General features: G+C 37.5%; 2 protein-coding genes across 2 annotated transcripts; both read right to left on the bottom strand.

Moving 5' to 3' along the window:
* Nucleotides 1-720: 720 nt before the first annotated feature.
* On the bottom strand, nucleotides 721-4502 carry LOC124536772 (membrane-bound alkaline phosphatase-like). The gene is made up of 6 exons (XM_047113360.1): nucleotides 4340-4502; nucleotides 3628-3920; nucleotides 3346-3538; nucleotides 2828-3000; nucleotides 1899-2550; nucleotides 721-1780 (listed from the first exon to the last, which is right to left on the bottom strand). The coding sequence occupies exons 1-6, from the start codon at nucleotides 4389-4391 to the stop codon at nucleotides 1518-1520; spliced, it is 1626 nt and encodes a 541-aa protein (XP_046969316.1). The 5' UTR covers nucleotides 4392-4502; the 3' UTR covers nucleotides 721-1517.
* A 2845-nt stretch (nucleotides 4503-7347) lies between these two features.
* Nucleotides 7348-9809, bottom strand: LOC124536776 (membrane-bound alkaline phosphatase-like). The gene is made up of 5 exons (XM_047113369.1): nucleotides 9418-9809; nucleotides 9092-9284; nucleotides 8841-9013; nucleotides 8002-8653; nucleotides 7348-7929 (listed from the first exon to the last, which is right to left on the bottom strand). Exons 1-5 carry the CDS (start codon nucleotides 9775-9777, stop codon nucleotides 7667-7669), a joined length of 1641 nt encoding a protein of 546 aa, XP_046969325.1. The 5' UTR covers nucleotides 9778-9809; the 3' UTR covers nucleotides 7348-7666.
* Between the last annotated feature and the right edge of the window lie 814 nt (nucleotides 9810-10623).

Genomic DNA, 10623 nt, shown 5'->3' with positions numbered 1-10623 from the left:
AACTGAAATGACGATTTTTATGTCAAACCAACGATAAACATAAAATAACAATTTCAGTATCATTGTTCCATGAATTAGTTTCACAAGCGTTCACGCTGACATTGTTGTAAGTGAGATATTTATGAAAGTGAAACCCATTCGTATTGGACTACAATAATGACTGTGTGTGAACGGCCTCGCCAGCAAATGTCCCTTATAACGACCGGCTCTAATTTGTCGACTACAAGATATTATAGGGTCGTAAAAATCAATACATTAGGACCACAGGAGACTAAAGTCGTTTAAATGTCGTACGGATTGGAAGTTGTAGGAGGAACGAAAATTATTATATATTTCAAAAAATATTTATAAAGAAGATCTCTCTCTCTCTCGTGATGACATCGAAACGAATTACATTGTCTTACTAAAACCAAGAAGACAATTATTGACTAGGCTCAAATACAATTTAATTCATAATAATAAATATATCGACTTTGTACAAGTAAGAAACCTCATTAAAAACGGGCGATTAAGGTTAAGCCCCATGTATCTGAACACCATTAACGTGGGCTCACAGGAAGTGTGTCTCTGTGCTGCATGAGCTTATCGATAGCAATATTGCGACCTCTAACGTAATAAGTATGTCAGAAATTAACCACGAAAAAAAGTTCACAGAAAAATGGGTTTAGATTTAAGCATTCATAGTTTATATGAACGCCTCAATCGAGTAACTTAAGTACGTCAGCAGCGATTAATCGTTTATTTAAATTTCTAAACGAAAAAGTATACTACATGAATATAGTGGAAATAATATATTTATTTCATATTATATTACAAAAATATATAAAATAGTATTGTTGTATGAGCAATACAAATTATATTGATTGAAAGAATAGTATGTGGTTTTAATCTATCACAGTAACAATAATTTTGTCTTATGAGGTGATACATATCGTTTAAAGTAACAAACATATCTTATGTTTGACACTCAAAAGTACGTCTACCGTCGATGGCTTGCTATCGTTCGCATCGTTACATTTCATCACACACTAAAGTTTTCGACAACATCGTGAGTGCCACCGGCAGGCCGTCAGCGCGGCGACCGTATATAGTTGTAAAGCAATGATACAGTCGAGCGCGGTACATTAATCTGCGTCAACGGGACAATGCCTGTCAATAAGCACCACTCCTACGACTGCGACCTATCTGCACCCCCCCCCCCCCCCCCCCCCCCCCCCCCGTCGTACCTCTCGGCTGTGATCCCTGGCATTGACGCGCATTCCGCTTTTAACGACCAGCACCTTGATTGATGGTAGCGTGACTTTACAAGTGGACACTTCCAGCTGATAAGGACAATCTGATAACCTTATTATACTCTTTTTGTGTTGTCTCAAGGAAATGTTTTAAGTAAATTATATAAACTTGTGTAAATTTGTGTGAATGTATCTTTTATTGACTAATAAAATAACTCGTCATTCTTAAATAGACACATATTTATTATTTTTATATTCATATTCTAAGGGAGTAATAATTAAGGTTTAATTAAATAAATTACATACTATAAGCATTAACAGAGGAGTAAATATTGTTACTACAAAAGTTTGTGCGGCGGCAGAAGTGCAAGCATGCAGGCCTGGTCCGATACACGCGGCGTAAGCCATCAGGTGGGGCAGCTGGTTCTGTTCGTACATTCCTGAAAACATTCTATTTTGTGGACCCCACGCAAATACAGCTACGTCGTCCCCTCCGTGAGTCTCGGACTCCAATGGAACTTCAGCGTGTGATCTCCATTCCAATTCACCTTAAAGAGAAGATTCCTTATTATAAAAAATATCCTTATTACAAAAAAAATACCTTCATTAAAAAAAATCTAATTATGAATAAAACTAAATGAAAATGAAAATCAAATAAAATCTTACGATAATTTTCGTCGTGAGTGACGTCTACCCTATTGTCTGCTTGATGGGGGCGATGACCTGGACCGTTTGTATAAGATAACGTCATATAAGGTACTCCATCATCGCCAGTATCATCTGAGGGTCCCAGAATATCTCCTCCACGGTGAGTATATCCGTTAAAAGCCATAACATGAGCGTGGTCCGACGTCACGACAATTAACGAATCGTCTTCTGACAACAGCTCCGCAGCGCGTGCCACAGCTTTGCTCAACTCTATCGTCTCGTCGAGAGCCAATTCTACCAGATTGTCGTGGTGGGCGTGATCGATACGTCCACCTTCCACAAATAAGAAAAATCCCTTACTATTCCTGCTCAGTGAACGAATCGCAGTTTCTGTTAACTCTTCGAGTGTTGGCTCCGTGCTAGTATTGGCTTGCATGTGATATTGCAAATGACTGCCTTCAAAAAGACCCAACAAATATTCAGGTAGGTCATTGTTTACACTATGTAGTTGTTCACGATTCCAAACGTACTGGTAGCTTACGTTGCGCATGATCTTATCCATCTGCCACTCTTCAATGAGATGACGACCGTCTGATCGTTTGCCGGGGGTACCTTCTTCGTCTTGAAGATCATTTGGTAAAAACTCTCGTCTTCCTCCGCCTAAAATAACCTTGGAAAAAAGTAAAAAGAAGTTTTTTTTATACTAAAGTAACTACAAATATACCATTGCTGGCGTAAAAACTTTTTTTGAGGAGAAGTTTTGGAGTCTAGCAGCGTTGCTGCAATGGAGACACGTGGCAGATTTACATCCACCACAGGCGATCTTTCTCAAGATGATTTTTTTTATCGACAAACACGCGATAAATGCATATTAAGGACATGAAAATTCAACGGTATTACACTGATTTTGAACTCGAGATCAACAGTTAAGATTCACTCATTGTTACCTTGAACTGATTTCCAGGATACGAGTGAACAAGCTGATACGCGATATCGTGGCACAGCTCGGGGTCGTACTGGTCTGCAGCTACCGCCGCGTCGTTCTCCCAGTCCCTATTAGCGATGTTTGCATACGCTCCCGAAGGCGACGCATGAGTCACCCGCGTTGTAGTTACGATGCCTGCGAATCAGTTTACTTGTAATCAATTACTTCAATATTTTATTGTTCAAAGTGATTTAAATTATCATCATTACTTAATACTTTGTTTTTTTTACATTAATATATTTATATTGGAAAGAAACTATGTTAATGATTATGAAGACACAAGGAGGAGAGTTAAAAAAGCCCTGGCTTTTTATCTAAAATATAATCTATCATATAATTAGAAAACAGTTAATACCAGGGTATTAACTGTTTTCTAGGCAACTACGTTCCTTACATGTTCTTCTCGCTAGAATCTGCTCAAATCGGTGGTATATCAACATTTAATTGTAAGATATGACGTACAAATGTATTTTAACTCACCGGCATCACGGCCATCGGCGAGCGCCCACGCGGCGATCGACTCTAAATGCGAAGAGCTGTCAACAGAAGCTGGACAGTCCCACCGCGGTACGGCCGCCGTGAGACCGAGAGTTCCCCGATTTGCTTTCACTCCACACAGGTACGCAGTTGCGGTGCATGCGGAATCGGGGATTTGAGAGTCTACACAATAAGTCTAAAAATAGAAAAACTGAATTACTAATTTACATACTTACTTTCAAAAACTAACTTACCATTAACAAAAAAAAAATACAAATTACCAACCTTAGAAAGTCCGACAGTAGGAAAGGTCTCAAAAAATAAATGCGATTCTTCTCCAGTTCGATTTTCTCGCTGGCCGAGTAGCGTACGCGCGGCTGCAAGCGTAGGCACGGACATGCCGTCTCCGAGGAACATCACCACGTTTCGAGCCTTGCCCTCGACCTGAGTGTACTCCAAGCGGGCCTCGATTGCTGCTTGGGCTTCATTCATCCAGTATGTAGACGTTGCCTCCATTCGGTTTTGAGGCAGGGCGAACTTATACAAATTGCGTGGGCTTCTGTGGTACTCATCGTGTGCTGGAAACGTCGCAATTATGAGTAACGATTGAATCTGCTTCAAAGAAGCAGATTTTAAGCGAATTGTTTTAAAATACCATTTAATTAAACGATTAAGAGTAAGAATAAGAGTTTATTGTTTTTGCTACCTCTACAACAAAAAAAAAATATAACAGTAAGACAGCTCTCCGAGCCCGCAATCTACTCGCTTCTGCGCCTACCCTTGATGGGAAAGTCAAATTTAAGGTATTCCAAAAATGGGAACTCTACTGCTATATGGTTTATTAAAATAGAATGGACTGAAGTGATTGAAGTCGATGCTCTTGCATTTTATGTTGCTGATCGATCTTTTGAAGATTTTAAAAACATAATTGCATTTACATACCAGGTTATATAAGTGCCGCATTAATTATACTATTAATAAAAAAATAATCAAATACCTAAAGAATTTTGCACACAAAAAAACAAAATCGCAAGCAATGTCCAGCCCATTTTAATGACAATCGTTGCCCCGACCAAACTACAACTGTTTTATTAATGCGCGTTCAGTCGCTTCGATATCAAAGTTTCACTGATCATCGACGTTCTTTGAATGTCATCGACAACATCTGTCAACATGTCATCCCAAACGTATTAGCATTGATAAGAAATACTTCGAGATATACAAATTTATCTTGTGGTGGGTGTTAAGCATGGAGGGGGGGGTGGAGATGAAACTGAGACGGAGAGATGACGATAGCAATGTTTAAAATCATATATGTAAATACATACTTAAGTACCATTGTATAAAGTATGTAATTTTAAAATATTTGTCAACTACACCGTAAGATTTTTTAAATAAGTGGTGGTGGAAGTTAGTATTGGGTTACCTTCGCTTTTAAAGGTCAAAACTTAAAAAAAATTATTTTAAAAATTTCAATGAACATCGTCGCTATCCACTTCTAACTATTGGAAAAGTGAGACCACACTCTAACGCGCTGGCCCAGCGCTGGTCTAAGGCAAGTCCTTCGAAAAGTCTACCTATGTGCATCCTTGGGGTTCGAGCTATGCCCATTGCATCTGATAAACAATTGGCTTAAATCACATAATATTAGAAAGGATAATTTTACCAGAGCTATGTTAATATCGGAATAAATAACTGGAAGTGATTTTAACGAAGCCGATGCTTTTACGTATCACTGCAGACTCGTCAGTCAATGTAACCGCTTCTTTCGGGAGGAACCGGCAACTTAGATCAACTGCATGTAATATTTTAGAAGCGTTAGACAGCTAGCTGACATTGATACTGCTCCATTCAAGTATTTTTCTTTTTTGGGTTCCGTACCACGAAAGGAAAAACGGAACTTTTTTTCACATAACAAACCTAATTTGTCCATCTTTCTGCCAAAATCCTTTACATTGTTGTTTAAATTAATATAATATACTCAGATCAAATCTGTAGTCTTTTGATGCTGTGAAAAAAATCGATTTCCAAATTTAATGTAAAAAATACTACATCACAGTGAAAACTTTCATTATGCCAGAAACTACGGTCTAAATTTTTAATTGAATTAACCGTATGTAAGGGCTTCATTGGTACGAGCTTAAACTGATTTTTATTTATTTATCTGATAGTTTTCGTTTTATGTGGAAGAAAGAAAAAAACCTCTTTCCTTTTTATAACCATAGGTAAGATAATAAAACTATTTTTGATAATTAAAAGAAATTTATTTTTTAATTTAATTCGGAACCCTTGGTGACCTAGGCCCACTCGACGTTTTTTATTTTATTTTATATTATTATGTTTTGCGTACATTACGTCAGGGTCACTGAATAGTGAATATTCCTGAATAGGAGTATACATCATTTAGGAGATTCCCTTCAGAATGTTTTTAATAAAGTCTAAATTATTACAATTGCATAAAAATATTTCAATTCAATATTGTGTATTAGTACAGTAATCATTGTATAAAAGTCGGTAAGTCTTTCGTGAGCCATAGTCAAGACACGCGGTAGCATGTCAGCCAAGTTCAGGTAACAGAACTGGCGAGTAGCACCGTGTGTAATTTTACACGAACCATTTGGAGCCACTTTTGACCCTTTCATAACTCAAAAACTGTTTGACATTAACGTGTCAAATTTGGCAAATTGACCAAAACTAACCAAGTCAGAACTTAGTCTACAATACATTATTCTAAGTTATACGGAGAAATGTTATTTTATGTAGTATTCAATGAATTTCAGGAAGGATAATGGAAATAAAACTAATTATAACGGATGAATCGCGTATATTAATTTATTTTTAAACATCCCGACGTTTCGAGCATGCATATACGCGATTCATCCGTTATAATTAGTTTTATTTAAATGTGTAATAATCGCGAAAGTTTAAGACAACATTAGGATAATGGAACTTGGCAATCTTATCTGTGTGATATATTGATCTCACTTCTTTTGTCATTGAAGTCAACAACCAAGGTATTTTTCACAATACTGAACTTGGCTCTCATTTTACATTTATGTTTTTGATGGGATATGGATTACCACAATAACATTTTGTACATAGTCTTAGATATGACTATTAATCAATTTGAATAGTACTGTAAAAACTATATCTGATAAAACATCGTATTATCATTCAATACAAAATGATATAGAAGATAAACAAGCAATATTATTATCTGTTGATTTAAAGGCGTGATTATCACATCTATTTTTATTTTATTCATACAATATGTGTTTTATTTAATTGAAGGAAAAGAGGAGCGTCTGAGTTTTTTGGAGGCCCGGAAACGGCGTCTTAAAATAGCCTTCTTGAATAATAGTTATTTTGATTATCTGTAGCGCTATTACAACTTAGTATTGAAGTAATGATTGCTAGTGATAGCTGATGATTATTTGTATCATAAGGTTTATTTATTAAATTAAATCATATCACAAAAAAAAAACAGATTTACACACTTCGCATTACCCTCCTACATTTTATCTACATAAATAATATCTAAGTTCTTTTTTTAAGGATAATTATGGCAAAATCCCAGTTTAATTACGTAATTACTAATATTCCCCCCTATTTATATTATATCCCCACTATTTACCCCTCAATTTAAGCTTAAAGTCTGTATTAGGAGTGGTGACGACAATGTTGGTCAGACGCGCTGGGTGCTGGAGTAAATTAAAAAGTAAATGTGATGATCGAAAATGAACAATTGAAAGTTTAAGCTTATATATATTAAGTTAGTTTACGTCGACTGAGATTTAAAATGGAAAATGGTGTCGTATGTGGTCACGTATATCTAACTGTTTGCACTTTGTTATGTATGTAATGCATGGCGGTGTCTGTGTATTATGTTATTTTACTGCACGGTACATTATTTGTAACAACCTAGCGTGATTTGATATCGAGACTAGAGAAGAAAGCAAAATAAAGAAATTCATACAAGTATTATAAAAAATAAATGAATATCTCGTGTACTTAATACTTTATTTTTACAAGGCCACAAATTGTTCAGACGAAGTCACAAATAGTTTAATTAAATAATTACAGTTTACCTTAATACTAGAACATTACAACAATTATATTTTACAAATTCATTCTTAATACCTATCTTGAATGAAATTGCGGTTTGTGTTATTTATTGTACAATAAGTTATTTTTAATTTATACATCACTTGCTTTAAAATTGTGTGCAAAAAATTTAAACGACAAATACAAATTTCACCAAAATATTAACGAAGGAGATCATTATAATACATATCTTTGGACGCGTATTTAAATCGTTAGAAGCTTATAGCGCCATCAAGCGTCTCATAATGAGTACGATGGGGGCCAAGGCGAACAGGATGGACTGGTGAGCGGGCGCGGCGTTGCACGCCGTGCGGCCGGGCCCGAAGCACGCCGCGTAGGCCATGCGGTGCGGCAGGTGGCTCTGCTCGTACAGCCCCGAGAACATCGCGTGGTGCGGCCCGCTCGCGAACACCGCCACGTCGTCGCCGCCGTGCGTCTCCGAGTCGAGTGGTACGTCCACGTGGCTCCTCCAGTTCAATTGCCCTGTTAAAAAAGCATCGACTTAGGACTTTTGACTTTGAAAATGTAAAAAAAAAATAATTTTCAAAAACTTACGATAATTGGGTTCCTGTGTAACGTCGACTCTTTGACCGCTTACGTGTTCACGGAAACCGGGCCCATTTGTGTAAGAGAGAGTCATGTACGGCACACCGTTTGCATCTCTGCTACGGGAAGGACCTAGAATATCTCCACCTCTTGGAGTGTAGCCATTTAAAGACATTACGTGTGCGTGGTCAGCCGTAACAACGAGGAGGGAGTCTTCTTCTGACAGGAGTTCACTAGCACGCTTCACCGCAGCGCTCAGCTCCAAAGTCTCGTCTAACGCGAGCTCCGCCAAGTTATCATGGTGCGCGTGGTCAATGCGGCCACCTTCGACGAATAAAAAGAAACCCTTTTCGTTACGACTTAGCATTTTAATTGCTGTTTCTGTCAGTTCGGCCAGGGTCGGTTCTTCGTTGAGATTAGATTGCATATGATATTGAAGGTGACTTCCTTCAAATAATCCTAGAAGGTATTCCGGTAAATTTTCATTGACACTGAGCAACTGAGCTTTATTCCATATATACTGGTAGCTTGCGTTGCGAGCTGCTTTGTCAGTCTGCCATTCTTGTATTAAATTTCTTCCGTCAGTTCTTCTGCCGCGAGTTCCTTCTTCGTCGATACTAGTTGTAGGCAAAAATTCACGTCGCCCACCTCCTAAAATTACCTGAAAATAATTACTTAATGTACTACGTATATTTTCATATATAATACCTGGAGTTGAAACTATAAAACTAATAAAATTAAACGACTAGAAGTATTTTTTAAATGATTACTTATTATAAAGATTTATATCTCTCATCGATAATAAAAATATAAAACAGTAGAATCAACATCTTAAGCATGTTAGTTACCTTGAATTGATTGCCAGGGTGAGAATGAACTAACTGATAGGCAATATCAGGACAAATATTCGGATCGTGTCCGTCGCTACGAACGTCAGCGTCGTTTTCCCAATGCCGATTCGCTACGGTGGCGTAAACACCAGCAGGCGAGGCATGAGTGATTCGTGTCGTTGTAACAACACCTGGAATAATGAAAACAAAATATGTAATGAATGGATCATCAATGGAGTTACAGAATTATTAGGTCAAAAGTTACACACCCGCATCACGTCCATCAGCAAGAGCCCAAGCTGCGATTGAGTCGACATGTGTTGACGTCGGAATGGACGCCTGGCAATTATAGCGGGGTACTGCAGCCGACACTCCGATAGTTCCCGAATTCGCTTTAACTCCACACAAATACGCAGTTGCTGAACACGCTGAATCAGCGATTTGAGCATTGACACAGTAAGTCTAAACAAAGATGAAACATCATGTTAGCTTATCGTAAATATCATTGGGGACACGCGTTGTAATTCATGCAACTTGATTTTTCTAAATGGACATTTTATATAATATTTTATTACAATGTTTGAAATGTTTGTACCTTTGCCAAGCCAGTAGTTGGAAATTCTTCGAAGGAAAGTTGCGCTTCTTCTCCGGTTTGGTTATTTCTCTGTCCAAGAAGTGTACGAGCGGCAGCCAATGTAGGAATGGACATACCGTCGCCTAAGAACATGATCACATTACGCGCTCTGCCAGGTCCGCCAGCATTACCTCGATAATGACGACGCTCGATTTCATTTTGCGCATCCTCTATCCAAAAGTTTCCAGAGGTTTCAGCTTTTGCCACAGGGGCCTGTGGCTGGTCGGACCGTTGGTCAGGGTGGTAGGGATCCGCCGTGGAGGCGGCAGCAGCTCGGCTCGCCAGTGCCAACAACACTATCAAGGTCCACTTCGAACTCATGACGAACTCTGAATGTATCGCGTGTGTTTCGACCGCACATTTATTACATATACTTTATCGCTTTATCTTATAATAATTATATTTGGGTGAAATCGCTATTACAGTCGTAAGCTTCTTTATGTTTTGTTATCAAAATGTAGATTACGCGAATAAGACAACCCTTTAACTCCGATTTTTTTACTGTACTCTTACTTACCTTTACTTGCCATGTACTTTTACGATTATAATTAAATTTGGCAAATAATTTTATATTATAAATATTAAAGAAAGTAAACTGAATGCATGCTTCTTTTCATGAGTTTTTTTTAATTTCAATCCTACCTACGCCGCCCCATAAATAACTTATGAAATATTTTGTAACTTCAAACACCCATACAATGATTACTGAGCTCATTATAAAACTGGAGTGGACTGGAACCTTCAGTGCATTTAGTATTTCGTTACGTTGTGGTTATCACTGTTAAAGCTCTCGCACCTTTATTGCACACTTCGAGGTATAAACAAATAGCGACACTTTAATTTTTATATATCCAATATAACGTAAGACGCCTTAGCTAGGTAGTCTATACTAATATTATAAATGTGAAAGTAACTCTGTCTGTCAGACACTCTTTCACTATTAAACCTCTGAATTAAATTTCAAGAAATGGTATGATGCAAATTTGAACTTTAAGTAAAGACATTACATGCTACTTCTTTTGCCTGACACGTGTCAATCAATACCCTAAAATACGAGCGAAGGCGCGGGCAACTACTAGTGTTATATAAATACTTTTTTAGGGAAAGGAGGAAATAGTTCTTATTTTTATAATTGTTTTTTCTATACTGCTTGGTTTTACAGTTTCT

The sequence above is a fragment of the Vanessa cardui genome, chromosome 17 (genome assembly GCF_905220365.1).
Source record: "Vanessa cardui chromosome 17, ilVanCard2.1, whole genome shotgun sequence".
In the NCBI taxonomy this organism is placed as follows: Eukaryota; Metazoa; Arthropoda; class Insecta; order Lepidoptera; family Nymphalidae; genus Vanessa; species Vanessa cardui.
Note: the sequence above shows the minus strand (reverse complement) of the source record. Positions and strands in the feature narration are given on the sequence as shown.